The following is a 20,919-nucleotide window of genomic DNA, read 5'->3' on the forward strand; positions in this document are numbered from 1 at the left end:
TTTCCGCGAAATATTCCGGTTCACCTGAACACACGACCGTAAAGCTGATAACTTATTGTAATGACTAATATAAATGTAAATGTTTTTGTTTATAACTGGTAGAACTTTACACACGGTACACAACTACAATCATAAATTATCTATCTATCTATCTATCTATCTAATAATAGATAATAGGTAGTGTTCGAATAATTTCATATCGATCAGTTGCAAGTTATCTATAGGTATTAATTACGGAGCTGTAGTAGTGTGTAGTCTATAGGTATACAAACACACATTTCTATACAACACCAATTAATTCGTTGTTAAAATATCATTAAGCAGTGTAAACAGAATGAAGTTATAATAATATTAATAAACACGTAATCATTATTTGCGCAATTAAATTAATATACTCGTTTTACGTATGTATTTAATCGTTAACTAATTGCTGGAGCTTTAAACTATATTTTTGCATTGGCCGTCGCAAGTAGGTCGCAGACGTAACGTCGCCAGTTTTAGCTGTTCTCGGTTATTACTAACAAACTAGTGAAACGGCAAGACGTAGAGTTTTAGCAAAATACGCAAGAAAAATTTAGGAAATCATTCTATAATTAGAACTTCAAGACATTTCTTATGTATTAAATTAGAACTTAGAAGTACAAGAAAGAAGTAATAAAAAAATAATAGAAAAGGTTTATTATAATAACTGCTATTTTAGTTGGGTGACCATACATTGGAAGTAACAGGCAGCTTAAAGGGGAGCCCGCGGCTTTAGTTAGGTTCTGTAAGTAACGACATATGTAACCGTTCAAATAAATGATCCTCGAATTGTACTCTGGCTTCGAAATAACTGTTCTCGTAGAAAAATGTAGTTATTATTTTTTCAAAGCATCACCACTGCCTACGGCTGTTCTTAGTTATCCGGTTCTCTGAATAACGAATGTAAACATTCTGCCGGCTCGGTGTGTTAATATAATACAATAGGTTTTTTTTCTCATTTAATAAGAACAATTTTCACCTAGTCATATTTTTTCCGCTAATCATACCTCTCATCCAACACCGAACGTGCAATATTTAAAATACTACATAAGATCGAAAGATCATTCCTATTCATCATTAGTTCTTTTTATCTAACTGTAGGAAGGGTATTGTTTCTTTAATAGAATATTTTTTTAAATTAAAAATAAAACCTATGAGAACCAGGTTACGTTACGTTAATTAAACGTAATGTTGATGCGGGGATACTTGTACCTGAAATTATGACCCACATTTTCCTCCTTTCATTACGGGGTGAAACAGTAGCAACAATGTAATAAGACGAAGTGCACTGAAAGAATCTAATTTAGCTTGTGGACAATATGCCTTTAGCAGACAGGTAGAAATACAATAAGACTTAATAAACGTGATCGTATCGGTCCATTTATGTCCCAGCAGGAGAAACTGATCCGATTGCGTCTATAAATTGTGTTCAGACTCCAATGAATTTGAAAACAGCATTGCTATTACCTACCTGTAATATCAACCAATAATTTTATTTTGTACAACACAATTTTCTTCTGCGTCACATAGGCAAAGGCGGTTACTTTACAACACTGCACATTATTTTTATATGATTACTCCTACTCATGAACACGCGCGACACAAAAAGCGTTGGAAAAAACATCGTATTTTCCTTACAAAGAAAATTATTTTTCAAAGTATGTAAAATCTATTAACGCCAAGCTAATAATTATTTTAACATCCGTGCTTTACTGAAAGAAGAGAATATAAAGCACAAAACACAAAGCAAGTCATATTTTGACTGCAAGCTTTATTCTGTGCATCCCCTGTCTGTGGCTGTCCGACCACAATAATATTATGACGTCTCCTCTTAGTCCTCCTGTTTCGCTGGCAGCTCTGATTATGCAAGCAGGTTCGCAATAAATTCATCTCAAATATTAATTAATGTGCTAAAACTAATAAACCTGCTTACTGAGTTCATTAATAGTTGGTCAAAGCTTTTTATTCACAAAGGATAGGATAAACAATGGGAGGTATTGTGTCCTTTATTCGATTCGTATGAGTGCCCTGCGTTTATCTATCGTCACACACTCGCATGTGAAGCATGCCGATAGTGCTATGGGAAACAATGGCGTTTGTGCCATATTGTGATAGAAGTATGCCACTCGAAAATGTCGCTAAAAGCCTGCTTGCGACCTGCATCGCGAACATACGTACCATTGTTAACAAGGCGAGTTCGCGAATACTGCATTGCGATTTCGTAACAATAAGCTTCACTCAAACAATCTAAGTACCGTCTTGTTATCGTTGAGCGAATTCAATTTGTTGTAAGTTACATTACGTTGCATCAAGTATTATTAAACCAATTTATTCTTATGTTATTGATAAAAACATCCTAATTCAGTTAGAGAAATAAAAAAGATTTTTTCCAAACTCTATTAGAATTTAAACTTTATATCAAATAACTGTTCCGTTTAGTTTGATTTAACTACACCACTTTTTAACGCAAACAATACTGATAAACAAATAGAATGCAGTGTTTTTCAGGGTACAAATACACAAAATTGCAAAGCTCAATTAAATTAAGGACTTGTGTGACTTTGATGTAAAGTCTAATTTGTTTTTTGTGTCCACAGATGTTTGCTTCCAACCGTTCTTCAACTTTGTGGACATGAGGGCGCTCTTGGAAAACTTCTGTGTGTACCACGTGAATGCGCCGGGACAAGAGGACGGGGCTCCGAGCCTACCTGAAGAGTGAGTACCTACGTAACCTTAGCCTTCATCTGCTGTGAAAAACATTTAAATTAAAAGATGAAATAAAAACATCCCGTTTTGTAAAAAGAGACGTTACGTTGTCTCTTTACCTATATACGCGTTTAGTAGGCACATTTCAAATGGAAAGCTTATGTAACTTTAAATAAATCGGCGTCATTGTAAAGACCCAGTAGACAGCTTCAACCGTAGTTAACTTTATTGATGCCAGTCTGGCGCGATTAAGTTGCCCTACCCACAATACAGGGATCGATACGCCTGTAAAGTTGATTGTCACTCACAAAACATTAAAATCTTACTTTGATAATGACTTTGTAAAGCGCTTTCACTCAAAAATGTTTGTGTTCCTTATTACTGTATGAGAACACAAGGATGAAATTAATTTTTAGCACTAGTATTAGGTATAATTGCTTATTACTTATAGACTTTATTTTTATCGTAAAAATAATACACAGCTGAATGCTTAATATTAGACAGGCAGACAATCTTTAGTTAGTGAAATGTATAACAAGAATCGATACAAAAAACTGTGAGCAATCTAGCCGGGTCGGGTCGCATTAATTCTATTGCGTTGACGCGGTTTACCCGACATCGGAATGTGCTACACATTGCAGGCTGCTTGTAATACACATAATATTACCATTCCATGTAGGATTGTCTTCTCCCATGACAACATTCTAAGAAATTGGAGTTTGTCAACGTGAAGGTAACTGTTACATTATTTCAAGCATTCTACGTAACTCATTACCACCGGTAATTCCTGTACTGAATTAACTACCAAATAATTTTAAAACTATACAAATTATTATTAGTGAGATACTTATGATACAGGAAGTTAATTAAGCGACAAAAGTCCACCCACATGTAAAGAGTTGCAATTTTCCTTTCCCTATTATTATCGACTGTGCAGTTTAATTGAATGACTTCGACGTCTGTCGCTGATTTCCATGTTTATTCGAAATGCTGTTTCGTATTTACTTCATTCGTTTTAACGAACCTTTCGTGTGATTGATGATCATTTGCTTTCAAGCCTTTATCCAAAAACATATTATAGTCAATAGTGATTAAACAGACATGTTTCGTATTAAAATGGAACATGAAATTCGTCAGGACAAATCTTAATATAATTAGTACTCACGGATCTACAATGCAAAATAAATTTTAATTCAATTTTGCATCGTGTAATGTATTCAATTTATTATATGAGGGAGATGTAATGAGCCGTGACAGTAACGACAATGAGTAACACCCGAGCACAACTCACTTAGCACGTCGGGCATGTACCTACTAATGCAATTTAAACTACGGCCCTTCAAGATGCAAGCGTTAACTTTTCAGAGGTATTTGATTTGATTATTTATTCTAGCTGCAGCCGTGGGTCGCCGCCACCACTTAAAATAGTTTATGAAAGTTTGGTGTTTGCACCAAAGTTCTTAGACCATTTTAAGTGGTAATATCACGATCCGGCGAGAAGCTGACGACGTGCCTTCATCAAACGAGGCTATTTGCAGATACAATACAACTTGCGCTATACCTTTTCCTGACACCGGTTTGTAACAAAAGTATTCTTACCGCATTTAATATTTACACGTGATTCCTATAACCACTTGCCAATAAAATGGAAATGAACAAATCCGTTATCAAATAAAACCATATCCGCCATCAAGTTCTTATTTGCTCTTTGATTCAGTACAAAATTTGGAACTGCAGGGAGAACTGTCCCACACATATCTAACCAAAAATATTGGGGCATCCGTACCGTTTACATTGATAAATTGCAGGCCATATTATTATAGTATATTGGACATATAATACAAACCGTCTCTGCCGAATGCATACGTATTTGTCATTCTGATTTCTCTTTAGATAGTGAAAATAGCTTTAATTCTCAAATAATGACTAAATTCCTAACCTTGCAATTAAATTAAATTATTTAGAGAAAAACACATTAAATAGATTAAATACGGATGCTTTTCCTTCCTGCCCTTATCTCAAGCTACGTGGTTTACTATAAAAGCACTTAAATCTATTTAACTTAAAGCACAAACTACTTGGGCAACAAGGATAAAAAATATTCTTTACAATTGTTAGAAGCTTATCCGTTTACTCTTCGCTCAAACAATAGCCCGTCTAGTCAAACAGTATTAGGTTTCTAAAGTACCGTGCCCGGCTTGTGTTGCAAGGAAGATAGAAACGATAAAACTTTATACAAGAACACAAACTATATCACTGCACTTTAAGATAAAATATATCGGTTCTATTTCTACGTATTTAGTTTTTGAAATATCGCCCGCGACTGACTGACTGACTGCGCGTGGTCAGTTTGCCTCAAACAGTTTCGTGTTGATATCCATCACCAGTGTCTACTTAATGATTAATGATCTCAACCAGACTGCCAAACTATTTGGGTGTAGCCGATACTAAAATTACGTAACTATCTCTAATTATTCACGTCGGATTCATTATAGTTTTCCAAACTGCTAACTGTTTTCACTTCATCTTTAAATTGACAATGGAAATAATTAATATAGGTCCATACGCACTCCCCATCTAGATTAATAATGTAACTACAGGCTTAAAATTAAAATTTTCCTACATCCTGTAACTGGTTATACGGTACAAGTTATACTGACTGATATACCTTACCTTTACCTTAACAAAAAGTTATAGATTTTTTTCGCATGTAACTATGACAGTGTTACCTATAGCGGATGACCGATAAGATAGTTTAATAGTATTATTATGAGCGTGAATAAACATTATATTGCCTACTCTGTCATGTACTCGCATCGCATCCCCTACCACACTTACAAGACATTCGAATATCATCAATCACTCTCACAAAGATTCAACATTTTATTTTGTACTTACACGGTATAAAAATATTAAGATTTCTGAGACTTGTCACTTTTTCGTATTTTGTTGTCTACTTTAAGTTCCTAATATTGCAATGTATGAAATATGTCTAAAACTAAATGTTACTGAAGTCTGTAAACCAATAAGTTGTACGTATTTCTTTTACAAGCTTTTATTTATTGCAATGTCGAGATTTAAAAATTCATAACGATCATAATATTCCACTTAGAATCACTTAAATTGAAATAATAAGAGGTGAAATTGAAACGCGAGTTAAAAACGGCGGTAAAGCGGAATAGTTTCACCCTGCGGCAGCGCCAACAATCTTTAGAGTATTTTTTTGTATTTGGTTGGCAGTGAAGCCGTGCAATGGCCTGGCCAACCGCTCTCGCTGCTGTAATGAGCGTCGTGGCACGTAATAACTTTAAACACTTCGAGAATCCAGGGCATTCTTCAGCCTTAACACCCCATTGTAGTAATGGCCTCGCATCCCCAGTGGAAAATGCTCAATGGGAACCTGTCTAGTGCCTGTCTCGTACGCGTATAGAGGAATGTTCATCTCAGAGCTATGTACCACCCACCAAGCACTGGTCTGTATCGATACAAAAGGTTCTAGAATATTTTCAAAGACCTCGTATTTGATTCTATTTAAGAAATTAATCTCATATTTATACAACTCAACTTTTGTTCAATTGATTGTGAAAGTGTATGCCGATCTCAAATACTATATATCTTACACGTGCAGCTGTGAAACTAGGTTATATTTTTAATTACTGTATTTATGCAAACACTACACATAAACCCCTGACCGCCGCGCAGCGAAAGCCGTGACCTTTAGAAGTGGTTCTCATAGTTCACACACTGTAAGCATTTTCTGCGGTTTTAGTTTCATTTCCGTTATTTACAAGCTTATTTTTTAAATTTATTACCCACAGTTTAACTTGCAAGCAAAAAATAGACGAAAATAAAAGAGTTTGTAGGCAAATTGCCTCGGGCTGTCGTCTGATCGCTAGAGGGGCTCGACGCTGGGTAAAATGCAAACATTTTGCCAGCCACATCGAGGACGATGCTGCCGTACAAACACGATATATGTACACAGATTACATATTTTGATACAATCGGTGACAGAACACTAGTCTCTCGGATGGTTATACTTTATAACTGCAAGCATAAAACTGTCATTCAAAATTTCCTGCTTCCATTTAAAAAACTTATTTTTTCAATTTATCCTAATAATTTAACGTTTAATATTGTTTGACATAATTATCAACGCCTTGTTATACAACCAGATAAACAAAAACGACTAGAAAAAGCTACCATAAGACGTAAAATGTATTTTTAATACCTAATTTTATACTCTCGCTGAAGGATATTAAATAACATATAATAAAACTCCAAACAAGTCTGTATTATTGTATTTTTATCATTTTATCTCAGCTTCTACATTTTACATATATAAAACAAAGTAAACTGTAGTCAGTTGTTCGTTCATCTTCCGTTTGAATTAGTGCCTTAATTAAACTTAAATAAAAGTTATTACGCAAGTTTAATTCCGTTACACACGCTTGAAAGTCTTCACCTCTTTCAGTGCGAAAATGAACTACGAGCTGAATCGAGATAAAAAGTTTCAACCTTAATTAACAAGCAAACGCGAAGCTATGTTTTCTTTAGCGAGTTTCCCATCCGATAGTTAGCTTTGTAGATAATATTAATACTGGCTACCGATAACAGAGAATAGATTTTTCTCCCAACGTCTCTACCATCAATCCTTATTAGCTAATGTGTCTTACATGTCTCTCGATTTAGGCTCGATACGCAGTGTACAAGGCACCGGTATGAATGTTTCACGACAGCCAAATAGCAAAATCGATTGTAAAGTGAGCCACAAATCGCGATAAAACCAACATTCCTATTCTCGAGACAGTTCTATTTTAAACTGTTTTATATTTTTCTTCTGAATTGTTTTTTTAACCTAAAAGTCCAATTTTCAAACCATCCATTTACTCTTTAACTTTTGATTGACGACAAAACAGAAATGGTTGGACTGGCCAGTGTTCTGCCCGCATGGAAGTTGTGAAGTGGTCAAAAGCAAACAAGGTTTATTCGCTAAGCCATCGGCACACAATTCTCTTTTGTCCCGGACCCAGCGGGTATATTCGCGTTCACACGTAAACTTCGTTCCCAAACTATACAGTGACGCAGAGGAAATGACAATAAACTATGCATTTCGGAATTCCTAACAGTGTCGTTTTAGTGGTCTCTTCATATTTCGGTAAATAATAAACCGAAAATTTCAAAATATCTTTACTTTTGTTGTCCATAACCACGTAATCCTAAACTATCATTATTTTACAAAAAACTCAATTCAGTAATAGGTACCTAATTAGGACCTTCGATAAATGATATAAGTACTAAGATATTAAACCATTAACTTATGTCTAAAAAGGTTTATATTATTAATAACATCAAAGAAAATGTGCAACTCTCCTCAGTGATGTATAACAAAGTGTTCATTAATTTGACACACACACACAACTTCACGCCTTTTAAGGCAGAGGTGCACGTTACGGCACGTAATGCCGCTATACAATGTACACCCACTTTTCACTATTTTGTGTTAAAGTCCCGTGTAATAGGGGGTGAGCCTATTGCCATATCCTGGACACATTTCCAGACTCCGTGCTACTACCGAGAATGTTTTTTCGAAAATCCGAAAAAAGCCCAGTAATACTTTGCCCGACCCGGGAATCGAACCCGAGACCCCTTGTGCGGCAGTCGCACTTGCGACCACTCGACCAACGAGGCAGTCAAGTCAAGTCAGTTCATTAATTTGAGTCTTTTATATTACTTCAGTGTGTGTAATCCGTAATGAAATTGAAGTCGTATGAAGTTTCACGGTAGTAAGCCCACGCTTCTCAGTAGACATAAAATTCCATTACATGCGATTATTATGAAGGTATTTCACACGTTTGATAACAGGATATTTTGCTTAAATACCAGCAAATTGTAAAAATCTTGTAAGAAATAATGTAGGTTTGATATTTGATCAGATCATGGAGATCTGATCAGATCTTTATCGGTTTCGTACCAAATAACATGTTTAAATATAGAAAAGATGGAATCGCAATAAACGGATGACCTACTTTGATGCTAATAATTTAATTCAAATCATAAATATGCATGGAGCCATGTGATCCGCTCGGTTTCATTGAATGTTGGTTGTTTAACTAAAATAAATATTTTTAAGACATGCTTTTCAATCGTATAACAATTTTTGCCTAAACCCTAAGTAAATCTTATGTAAATATGCCATTTGATTGTATTATAATTATAATAAAGGTACTTTAAGTTAAAATAATATTCATCTTCCCTTGATTGTTTTCAATGCCACAAATTTAATAAAAATCTGTAAGTTTGTAAAGTATAAAATCAACCCTGCTCCCTTTTTTTGACCCCAAGGTGGGAAATCCTCATGGAGCCCTCTCGCCTCGGGAGGACGAAAGGGACTGTCAGACTTTTACTGACTAAAACCCACCCCGGTGTCCCGTCTCACACGTAGGTACAAGGGTGCGGGAACCAAAATTCTTCCTCGGCCCCCGAACTCGTGGCGGCCTGCCTTGCCAAGCCCCACCTCAAGATGCACAGAGGAGTGGGGTGTTGGCCTCCTCTGTGCTACGTCTCGGAGGCGCGCGGGGACACAAGCAAAGAGTATAATAAGTATAGGGAAAGACACAACACGCGCCACCATCTCGGGTCCTTTAGAACGGGATAACGAGGACTTCCCCAAGTCCACCGTCCCCGGGCCCATTTAAGGGGGTCGAAAGAGAGCAATTTCTGCTCTCCTTCGACGCCCGGTGCGCCTGCTGCGGGAAGGTACAGAAGTTGTGACTTCCCTTTTCCTCTCCGCAGCCTCCTTCTGTGACATAACATCTTCGCAGAAGGACACCACTGCATCCCACGACTCTGCACTGCTAACCATTTTTTGGACAACAATCGGCAGTGACAGATCGTCACCGATCTACGATTTGAGGGCACGATGCGGCCCATCCCAAGCCACACACTCCACGAGTGTATGCTGCGCCGTATCTTCCTCACAATGGCAACCCTGCTCCCTGCAATAAAATGAAGCGTTGCGATCTCTGCGCTATTTACTGTTCAAAATTCAAATCTGGAACTGACAATCAGCGACAACTTCATAAGCTTTTAACAAATGTTATATTTTTCTGTGTACAGAGACATACAGGTAAGCTAAATAAAAGTCAATAGATATTGTGAATTTCATTCTCAGAAACATATGAATATTATTTGTTAACGTACATTAAACAGTCACTTCGGATTTGTTATACAAGAAGCGTAAAAAATGTCGTTCTAAATAATAACCTGACTGCGATTCTCTAACAACATAAGAACCCGCGCTAATATAAGTACACATTACAAACTTATAGCTTACCCAATAGCAAGTCTCTTATTACATCTGGTAATGGATACCGTCCACATCCCTTAACCGATATCCCTTCCGTCCGCTACGCTAGATAAACGACTATCATGACTCCTTTAATATGAAAATCATATTTTCCCGTCATATAGCCGCACTCTGGCTAAAAAGAAAATGTTTTGTAATAATACCACAAAAATGTTCTCAATCTGTAGATCCGCACTTTTTGCCACGTGATTCTCGTAAACTTCAGATTAAGATTTATTCCCAAGACGTGCACTAGTTCCTTTGATCTAAAATGCTTATATTGGTATTGAATCACGCCTATAATAAAAATTCAGAAACTTCAATCATTATTAGATCTTTGCTCTACTAGCTGCTACTCAGACTTACATCCACACCGAAGTATGTACAAAAGGTAGTAGGGTATATAGCGTACGGGTCCCATTGTGGGTATCTCAAACACGCCTTCCAAACGCAGTAATTGCACGAATGTAACCCGAGTTCATTATACAACCCTAAAGGGAACAATGCCAGTCAACAGTGGACACATAGACATCAACTGTAATGGCTTCCATTACGTATGTACTTGTCATGTAACACAAGAGATTTAAAATCTCAAGAATGTTCTAAGTGATCTTAGAAGGACATTTCAATCAGAAGTCGATTAACTGAATGTGGTGACGTAAGTAGTAGTAACATTTAGTTAGTTAACCGTTTATTCGGTGTCCTTGCGAGCGCGAGCGAGTCAGGCCGTGCGGGTTGTATTGATTTTTTTGAACGGCACGCGCCACCGACTACGTCCAAGTAATACTATTTGAATAATGCTTTCTTGTCCCGCTATCAATCTTCTAGATTTTAACATATCATAAACTATATTAAATAATAACGCGATCCGAAAGTACTTGGTCTTGATTTGAGTTGGCGCCGCCGGAACCGACCACCCACTCGTATCGTATCCAAAACTATTACTACGGTTTAAATAGGTGTATGACCGCATTTAAGAAAATCTTTATTTCGAACAAGAACCACGTGCTAAATCACTGGGATTTGCCCTAAAGCGATAGTCCTCAATTTTAATGTCACTTCAGAATCCTTACCTTACCTATTTGAGATCAGGGTAAAATCTTCTGAGAAATCCTACTTCAGGATTGCTCATTTAACTTCACTCTTCGCAATCGATATGAGGCTTACATTAGTATTCGGCTCGCTGGTAGTAATTAGCATTTCCACGAAGATATCTAAAGAAGACCATATTATTTTAACACGGTCTTTGAACCTTCTATTATAATGGATTTCGAATAAAAGATGATGTAAGAAATATGCTACTCATATTGATTTATAGAAGAGCCGGTGCTGTTTTTACCTTTCTCACGCGTTGACAACTATCATGACATCACATAAAGTTTTGCAATGTTCCCCAAACTTGGATAAACAATTTAAAATTATTTTACTAACTAGTTATACGTGACCCAAATATTCACTTTGTATATGAGTTTACTCTTCGGAGGATCGCCACTACTTTCTACTTTACAAACACTTTATGTACGTACATATTATATTTGTGTGTTATGTCAAGCTCGTCAGCAGTGGACATTCCTGACATGATCAATCCCCAAACTAACTCGGTTAAAGTTGGTGGCAGAGTCCCGCGTCTACATGGCTTTATGTTACCCAAGTTTATTGTTCTAATTAGTGCCAAAATAGTCAAACAATTCAGCAGCGACCCTGTGGCATACTACGAATAATTTACGATGTATGAACAGTCACGTGTAGGTACCTACTTCGTACTAGCAGGACGTTGGAACACGTATATAAACTTAAATTTATACCTAATTAAAAATATAGACAAGAAATATATGCTTAAATAAATTCAATATTCCAAATACGTCTAGGTCTCATGTTTAATAACTGTTGCCCAATAAAAATATTTCAGTCGCACTTAACCTACATTCCAGCAGATGGAATTTGAAATCTGTGCCCCATTTAGTTCCAGAAGTTATTTTAAACTTATTTGATTTTACATATTACTTATTTGATTTGATTTGTAGGCTGCCTTAACCAGCTGGTCTAGTCAATAAGAGGTTGAATTTACGCTTTGTTTTTTGGTTATCTCATTGGTATTGTGTCCATAGTTTGTGTCCTATGATCATTATAACAATGGACTATAACGTTGCTTTACAAAACTTAGTAGTCTACATAATAATTGTCTATAAATGGTACATGTATCTAACTTAGTAAATTTACATTTATTTCCTCACACGTTAGTCAACTGGCGGCGATAGACGGACATTCTCATATATTAGGTGTCTACTAGCTACGTCCACGATTTCGTTCGCAGGATACTTTTCCCATGGTCACAACTCCTCTCTCATAGGTGATAGCGTGATATTATGTTGATTCGACCTTTTCGTTAATGCTAAAAAGGACAATCTATATGAACGAAATATCTACGAAGTATTTTCGTGTCCATTATTATTCTTTATACTAGATCCTTACAAAACGATTAAAAGAACAACAACGTACAAACTGGCCCCCAAAGGCCCCGGACACCCAGGGAATGAACTAAACAAAAAATCAGTGAAGTCTACGAAAAAAATAGTCGAATGTGACTAGAACTAGACTGAACTGACTAGCAATTCATGCAATATAGCTTATCCAAATACCAACCATGTTTCGTATGACACAGTATCAACACCGGTTCCGTCACGTTTTCGAACAAGAGTAATCTAGTTCGGAAATTCGGAATTGAAAAAAAAAATAATATCAGGCATGAAACTGCCCTCGGTGTGGCGCTACGCGCTGGCCCGGTTTGAATTTGATTGCGGGATCCAGGTTTCGCTGTCGCCTAAAATAATTGCAGTTTTGCGTGGCACACGGTTCGTTGTAAAGTTTAACAACGAAGTATAAAAAAATATTGGCTGGCTGATGTCCTATATCTCTTTGTAACTCCTGTCGATTCTATACGGGTTAGTAAATAAACATTCATGAAACATGTTTGCATTTCATTCCAAAATCAACAAGGCGACTTGTTACTGAAACTCCTGTCTAGAGACGTTAAAACAAATATCGATTACGGTTCTGTTGTACTGACTTCCCTTTTAAAATAAATGGAGATTGTGCTCCTGCCATTTTATTCTCCTGGATTTTTATATAACGCTCATCTCTGATGTAAGTTGACGCCGCTAACATTAGGTACTTACGGTGGAATCCGGGGATAGTGACGGACACAGGAATTTAGTACGTAACGTAGGTATGTCTTCTTACTTTTCGTGTAGCTGTACTGTTGATGTCGTTTAAACGTGATATGCTATATTGTTCGTTTAATTCTGCTCAAGTGGTTGCTATACCTTGCTTAATTGACGAATTTAGGTCGCTGTAGTGTTCCAGACCGATGTTGCCAATCGTACCAAGAATTGTCCTTTTAAAGTTTAGTTCGGATTTCAACCAGGGTAGGGAAGTTCGGCAATTGTAGCCACACGCGCGCCGATTGATCGGCCGTCGGAGTAATCTGTGCTTTGGAAAAAGATTTTAATATGAAAATTCATCTTTGCTTTGGAAAGATTGTAAAGAACAAATCATTTATGTTTTCAATAAAAACACAACAAATACGTATTTCCAAAATGTAACAAAAAAAAAAGTTATATCTCGTGTGTCTTTAATTTTCAAGCTACGTGTTACATTATAAAAATAACACTTTTGACATGACATTTTATCATTACATCTTTACTAACTTAAAATACTAAATGGCACAATGCCCTGTCTACGTAAAACGGACTATAGTCTCCATTATAACAATTTGTTTTCGGAACACAGTCGTTACATCCACGCGATACTGGTGCCTTATTAGCCTGAGCAAAACCTTCTACAGCAACTTCATTAGCCTATGCATCTATTTGATTTATATTAAGTCGACAGAATTTCTTTACATTCTTTTTAGTATCGGTTATCCCATTGTACCTTATAAATATAAGTCAACTGAACTTGATCACGTAATATCAGGAATACCCGTCAGAGAATTAATTTATTTATTCATTACCACATAGGTAAACCTCGCATATCCCATTGGGAAAAAAACACGTGTGATTTTACTCAACTTTGCTCAATTAGTGTAATTGCGACCTGCAATCTGTTCTAGATCTTTTAATTTTCTCAGTTAAAATTAGTATAACCTCGGGTTAACCCTAAAATTTTTAAACAAATTATTTGGTTCGTTTATAACGGACACCCTGCACGCAATGTGGTTGTCATTTAGTATTTACAGTGTGACTCATTCATACGCAATAGAAGTTTCAAATGTAATGTGTTTTAACTTTCTTTGACGTCTAAGATTATTTACTTTTATTGTACTTAGTAAGAGGGAAACGAAAATTCCGTTCCACCCAGGTCCTTTGAGGTGAAAGTTGCATGTTACTATGATTGATATGTCACAGTACACTTAGAAAAATGTCGTGGCGTTCTCATAAATTGCGGAAATGATTATCCACAAATCGCGACCCTATTAGAGTTTACACGAGCGCTAAAATGGACTTATTATCTGGCACGCTGGCGGTGCTCGCAGAGTAGTCATTAAGTCCCAGCCGGCGGGACATCCGACCTCGATGATATCTTAACAGATGCTAGCTACATCACTGCTGCTCGTCGCTCGTTAGTGTTCTTCACCAAAACTAATCTAAATATTACTTTTATTACTGCCCTACATATCTTGTTAAAGTTACCAACAAATTGGTTTGGTCAGAACCACTTAAAATAAAAAAAAGGAATTCATACATAACAGAGGGTGCTAAAATGCAGAAAATGTTTAATTACAATGAAACTAAAATGTTGCAAAAGTAGCTTGTTATTTCAAAAGCTGTTACGGCCTAGCTTTTGCGGCAGATTTAGCATTCATCTCTTGCTAAAATTACGTCTACACACCAAAGTGGCTTTCCATTTCCATAAACACTTTTGCATTTGTACATACGTTAACAATTTTTCATTTCGTGTATTCCTGAAATTAAAGCTGAAATGTAGACACACACAGGGTGCTAAGATGTTGTTGGTTTTCTTTAATTAATACAGCTACACGTAACAAACAAGAAATGACACTTGCACCTTCACATGTCAAAGTTACTTTGTGACGCTAGGGACTTGGTGTGGGCGGCGATGCACATTGTTATGTGCATTATAATAATCACGCATTTGCATACCCTTATACACTTAACCCATTCCAATTTTATTATCCACAATGACCTATTTAAACCGCACTAGGTTTCACCACAAAACAAATTACCTTTCCCGCATAAATATTTATTTCGCACACCATTTATTTTTCCTATGCCTGATTGCGTTCCCAATTGCCATTTAAAAGTACAATATAATTTTATATGCAGGAATTCTTTTATCAGTTGAACTGAAATAGTTTGGATAGTCTGAATATCCGCCAAACGGGTCTCGAACTTTTTCGGGTTCAAATGCTCACTAAAATTATATTATAGTTCATATTTACTATGTTATAAGGTTGATTTATAACGTTTGAAAGAAGTTACAATATTCTATTGTTTTTTTTTTTTAAGTCTAACGTCGTTTCAGTACTTCCGAACAATCCAAATATTTCAAATCTAATCTATTTACATTGCACCCACCTAAGCAACCTCGTTCGCTGCATATTTTACCGACTTCACAAAAAGGAGGAGGTACTATGTTCGGCTGTGTGTATGTTTTTCAGTTTATCCATTGAGTTACTGGAAAAAAATTCTTCGTTTGGTTAAGCTGGCTTGTATAAAATTATTATATTTTCCAATTTTCATTGATAACTCAAGACAACAACTACAGGTTCGGTGGCATCCTTGATTTCCTTTGGGATCGTGACGCAATTACAGAAGATCACCTTTTCAAACTGTAGCTACAAGGTATTTGAGAGCTATCTTGGAACAAGTTTCGAGGTCAACGCGAATACTTGTGTACCAGCCGAAACTGTTGAGGCGAAACTCTTCGTTTAAGTTTTTCAAACTACTGCAGCAGTTTTAGTTTTCAATGTCATGAAACTGCGGGCCATGTTGAATTTAATTTCGCTTTCAGAGTGAACCTTGAATATCACTTAGGTTTGAACGAAAGTATGCTCCAAGTTTAAGTAAGACCACATGAATCGCTAGAGAGGCGAACATTAATATTCATCTGCTAAACCTGCAGATATTTTCTGTCCTCATTTTTCAAATAGATCGCGCGGGCGCTTTGATCGAAAAACAAAGACTGTCGATCCTGTTTTCTGACACCTGTGCGTATTGTGTTTTTCTGACTCAAGAAATATTGGATAAAATAAAATGTAATAGCAACATTGTCTTTTCGAGCGTGCTTAGAAAACTACCACAAAACGCGAAAACTGTATTGCGGTTTGTGTACCTAGGCGTTGCTAGGAAACTATAGGACAGTGTACTCGATGTTGTTTTTTTAATATACTGCAATACGGTTGCCTTTGTTAAAACTATACTTTGATAAAGGAACTACAGTCAAGAACGAGTAACCAGGGCAACATTAACGTGCTCATATTATCCAGTGTAATTAACCAAATAATAGTACGTATTTATTGTTGCGATAAATTAAATTCTCTAAATATTTTTTCGCACTAGCGTTTCTAGCGGTCAAAATATATTATCAGACGTTAACACCCATTAAACATCGTTGTCTAACAGTAAAACGTTCACCCTTTAAAAATATCGGGAATACATTTGTTAGGTTTACAAAGAACGTGCTGGCTGTTCTTTGGAAGCGTTGTGTTATTCAATCCTTTATATTTCTTATACAAAAGATTTAGTAGATGATACAAAGTTTGATTTTCTATTTGGTTGTTACTTACAGTACAAACCACATTGTTGGGTATTATACTAAATCTGCTGGCGGGTATGAAACTTGAGACTTGTATCCTTTATTATACTACTACTCAGGAATCAAGTTTGTAAACTTATCAGTTACCACAAGTAGCCGTGGTCGATACCAAGTTACATTATTAAATTGGTGTCTAGTTTCTTGACCTCTTATTATTTTTGGAGTGTAGTAACTCGTAAACCTATATTAATACCATATAAACTATATTGACAGCAAATAAAACAGTGTGACCTTAGCAGCGACGTAAATTCCTCATAGCCGTGAAGTGGAGATCTCTCGACATACGAACGGACGCTCAACCGGCAATACCTAGTCTTGCCATAAATATTATAATAAAGAAAAAAAAATTTAACTGCAAATAACATTTATTTGCAGTTAAAAAAATGTTTATAAGTGTTTTGTTATATAAAATTAGTAAATAAGTAATACTTAAAATCTATATTAGTATACAGTGGTTCTAGGTGCTATATTCATTTCCCCAGATAAAATCTTTTGTCTTCGGACAGGATTTCTTCGAATTCTTTCCCTTACTGCTTTGACCACCTTTTTCGTACGAACACTACGTGGACGGCCAGATCCTTTTCTGTCACAAACAGAGGAAATATCACTGTACCTATTAATGGCCTGATACACAAACATTTTAGTAATACCAAATGTATGGAGAGTTTTAGAAATTGCATTTGGCTCCATACCTACTTTGTGTAATGCAATCATAGCGATTCGGTTTATTCTTTATCACCCCACTCCATTTTAATGTCGCAAAATATTGCACAATGTATTGGCGCCAAAATGAAATACAACAATTAACAATCGTATAAAAATGACAGATTCGAAATTCAAATGTAATATATTTTTTTAAGTGTAACAGTATTTATGGCCACACTAAGTAAGTCCTACTTACGCGTTTATTCGCAAAAAATAAGCCAGCAAACGGTAAAATAAATTATGCAGCAAGAATCTCACCGAGAGTAATCCGATAACAGGGTTTAGCTGCAACACAATTTTGAGTCCGTATTTCTTCAAAGAAAAAATGCAGTCAGAACTCGTCTGATCCCATTTTAGAAGAATTTATCTAAAATCTTATTGTGCTTTTGAAAAAATCTAATTAGCGAAGAGCCTTATTTCTAAATTGTTAGGATTCTAATGAAATTCGTGAAGACTACTGCATTTATACACACAATATTTTTCTTTTGCACTTATTATTATTATAGATTACTTTCTTTCACATATTTCTGCCTTTGATATAAAAGCATAGGTTTTATTTCTAAATGACGGACGCGGACTTTCTCGCGTTCGTTGATACCCAGACAGAGCGCTAGACTGTTAGACGCCATACCCGTACTGTACATGTAGCTTAGGACCTATGTTTTCAGCTGATTTAGATATTTAGACTTTTTGTTCTTTTATAAAATACATACATATAATTTATAAATACTGTTCGTCAAAACTCAATAAAATTAATCTTTTAATATTTTAATTAAATCCTTGAACTGTTTGCATGTTGAAAGTAAATCACTGAACTAGATTAACGGTGACAGGAACAAGTATAAAGGACAGGAATGAGTAATGAAATGACAATGAACAGTCTTCCCCGTGGAGGGTAGGTGAATAAACTGCATTAATGGGGCGTCGCGACACATCGGCGCCAACTCCGCGCGTGTCAAATATGTATACGTTGGTATACAAATACATATTTATCACAACATCACTATCTATGAATTAACAAAATAACACGCATATTAATTAAGAATTTACACCCGGGAGTGTCTTACCGTAGAAATTGTTATTTTAAAAACCTATGTTACAGTTATTTTGGCACAGCTTTTATATTTTGTTAGTACTTTCCTATTTTCTCGCTTGCTGCCTTGCGCTTCTGAAAACGATTAAGTTATATCTACGGGGCAAGGTACTGCTAGTACGTTGTCGTAATTAGGTATAATCACAGGTACATCGTTTCTTACTAAGAAAACATCGTTTTAGCACACACACAACGTCACGCCTTTTATCCCCGAAGGGGTAGGCAGAGGCGCACACTATACAATGTACACCCACTTTTCACAATTTGTGTTATAAGTCCCATGTAACGGGGTTGAGCCTATTGCCATATACCGGACACAATTCCAGACTCCGTGGTACTACTGAGAAATTTTCGAAAAACCGAAAAAAGCCCAGCAATACTTTGGCCGACCCGGAAATCGAACCCGAGACCCCTTGTTCGGCAGTCGCACTTACGACCATTCGACCAACGAGGCGTTTTAACAGTTAATTAATTTACGAGTTAAATGTTGCCTGTATAGAGATAATTTAAACAAAGTTCTCAGTTTTTCCAACAAACAGGGGGAGTAAAGTTTATAGTCAGTGAAATGAATAAATTTTCCAAATATGTAAGTTAATAAATCACATGGTATTTCGAATAAGGTTCGGTTATTTGTAAGGCGGAATAGAATCGGCAGTGGGTCTCGTACCGCAGTGTTATGTAACAGACTGCCGCTCGATATAGACTGTACCTACTACATGACGGCGGCGCGATGGCTGCCGGCTGACGACGTCTGGTCATGCCGGCTGTTATCCTACAGGGCTCTACAAAATCACTGTTCAATTGTTTACTCACACTTTGGCTGCTTTTATCTATACACAATAGCCCGCCGCTCTCATATCGCTCGATACCTTTCCATTTGAAACTAACTGTTTTAATATCCCTTTATGATCATCATCAATTTACAATTGAATAATTTATTTGCGATTAACATCGCAACATTGTATAAATAACATCAATATTGACATGGATGATTGGGACGTGTCCCAGAGATGGTGATTTTATAGGCTTATATCGTGATAGTTTTAGTTACATTGGTATTTCTCTCTTCTAAAGAAAGACAACAACCTACTCGAAATATTTTTTCGAAAATATTAATGTATTCTATCTGGTACGGTGTCTTGTCGTAAAATAAGCAAGCGAAGAATGTATAATGTTATGATAGTCTCTTTACAAAAGCTGGAAAATTGAAGTACGTACTTGCGTAAAAGATCTTCGCATAATTATAACCTACCTAAGTACCCAAAACTCGCAGGCTTAGACATTGACTCTGTGATTATGTGATACTGATTAGTAAGATTTACTACGAAACATTCCATATTGCATTGTTAATACCATGAGTAGAATGAAACGTCACGAGAGACTGCAGCAAAGCTTAACGAAGCTTAAATCATCAGCTCAGTGAGATATTAGAACGGACAGAACACACTGAGGGCTATAGCTAAAGCCGTGCGCCACATGATCATCTAACGTTAATATGTATGTATGTACACGCGAGTACATGAATTGTCATCAATCTCGGCCGTCAAACAGGCTACTAGATTTCAAAACGTTTTGCTAGCAAGTAAAGTGGGTACTATTTCGAGAAGCCGAAGTCTGCAAGTCCTAGATTACGTTTAGCAAACACTCCACGGTGTAGTGTACAGTGCGCTTAACTTACTTAGAAGTGGTTTTGAGCGTGGTCGCCTCATATTGCGCATCTTAGTACTTGAGACGTAACTTTGTCACAACTGTGACGTTGCCTTAATGCCATTCCAAAATATAAGTACTTGTATAATTATATTATTAAGGTGCAGATTGTTCGCCTCGATCTATATTCTGATTATCTGATTTAGAGCTCGTGTAGTACTTGAAAGGCATTTATTTTAAAGTTTTATCGATACATTCGTGCCGATAGGGGCAGCTCTCGGGAATAGCTTGCAATCTGTACCTATATAATTCATTTATTTCTCGCCGCAGTGTTATGTAACCTAGCTGCTGATATCAATAGATGGAAAGTTGTATGCAGTTTTGTTATAGCTGTCACTGTCCAAAATAGTAACAAATAGTAGAAAGTATTTAAAAAAATATTAGTAATGTACAAATACAAACAATAAGGAGGAAAATCTATATATTAATACGTGATGCAAAAACTTTGGACCTCTTTTTACGATAATTGCGCGGACGTAGGAGCATAAAATTTTGTACACTTATA

The 20,919-nt window shown here is 36.3% G+C and overlaps 1 protein-coding gene across 5 annotated transcripts in view; it reads left to right on the plus strand.

The window, feature by feature from the left end:
* LOC118262731 (protein NDRG3) overlaps positions 1-20,919 on the plus strand; it is a 69,923-nt gene that overhangs the window by 34,087 nt on the left and 14,917 nt on the right. For all 5 annotated transcript variants that reach the window (XM_035574304.2, XM_035574330.2, XM_035574313.2 and 2 more), the window contains one exon: positions 2,619-2,736. In XM_035574304.2, the coding sequence (XP_035430197.1) occupies positions 2,619-2,736 (118 nt within the window). The remainder of the gene's footprint in view (positions 1-2,618; positions 2,737-20,919) is intronic.

The sequence above is a fragment of the Spodoptera frugiperda genome, chromosome 25 (genome assembly GCF_023101765.2).
Source record: "Spodoptera frugiperda isolate SF20-4 chromosome 25, AGI-APGP_CSIRO_Sfru_2.0, whole genome shotgun sequence".
NCBI lineage: Eukaryota > Metazoa > Arthropoda > Insecta > Lepidoptera > Noctuidae > Spodoptera > Spodoptera frugiperda.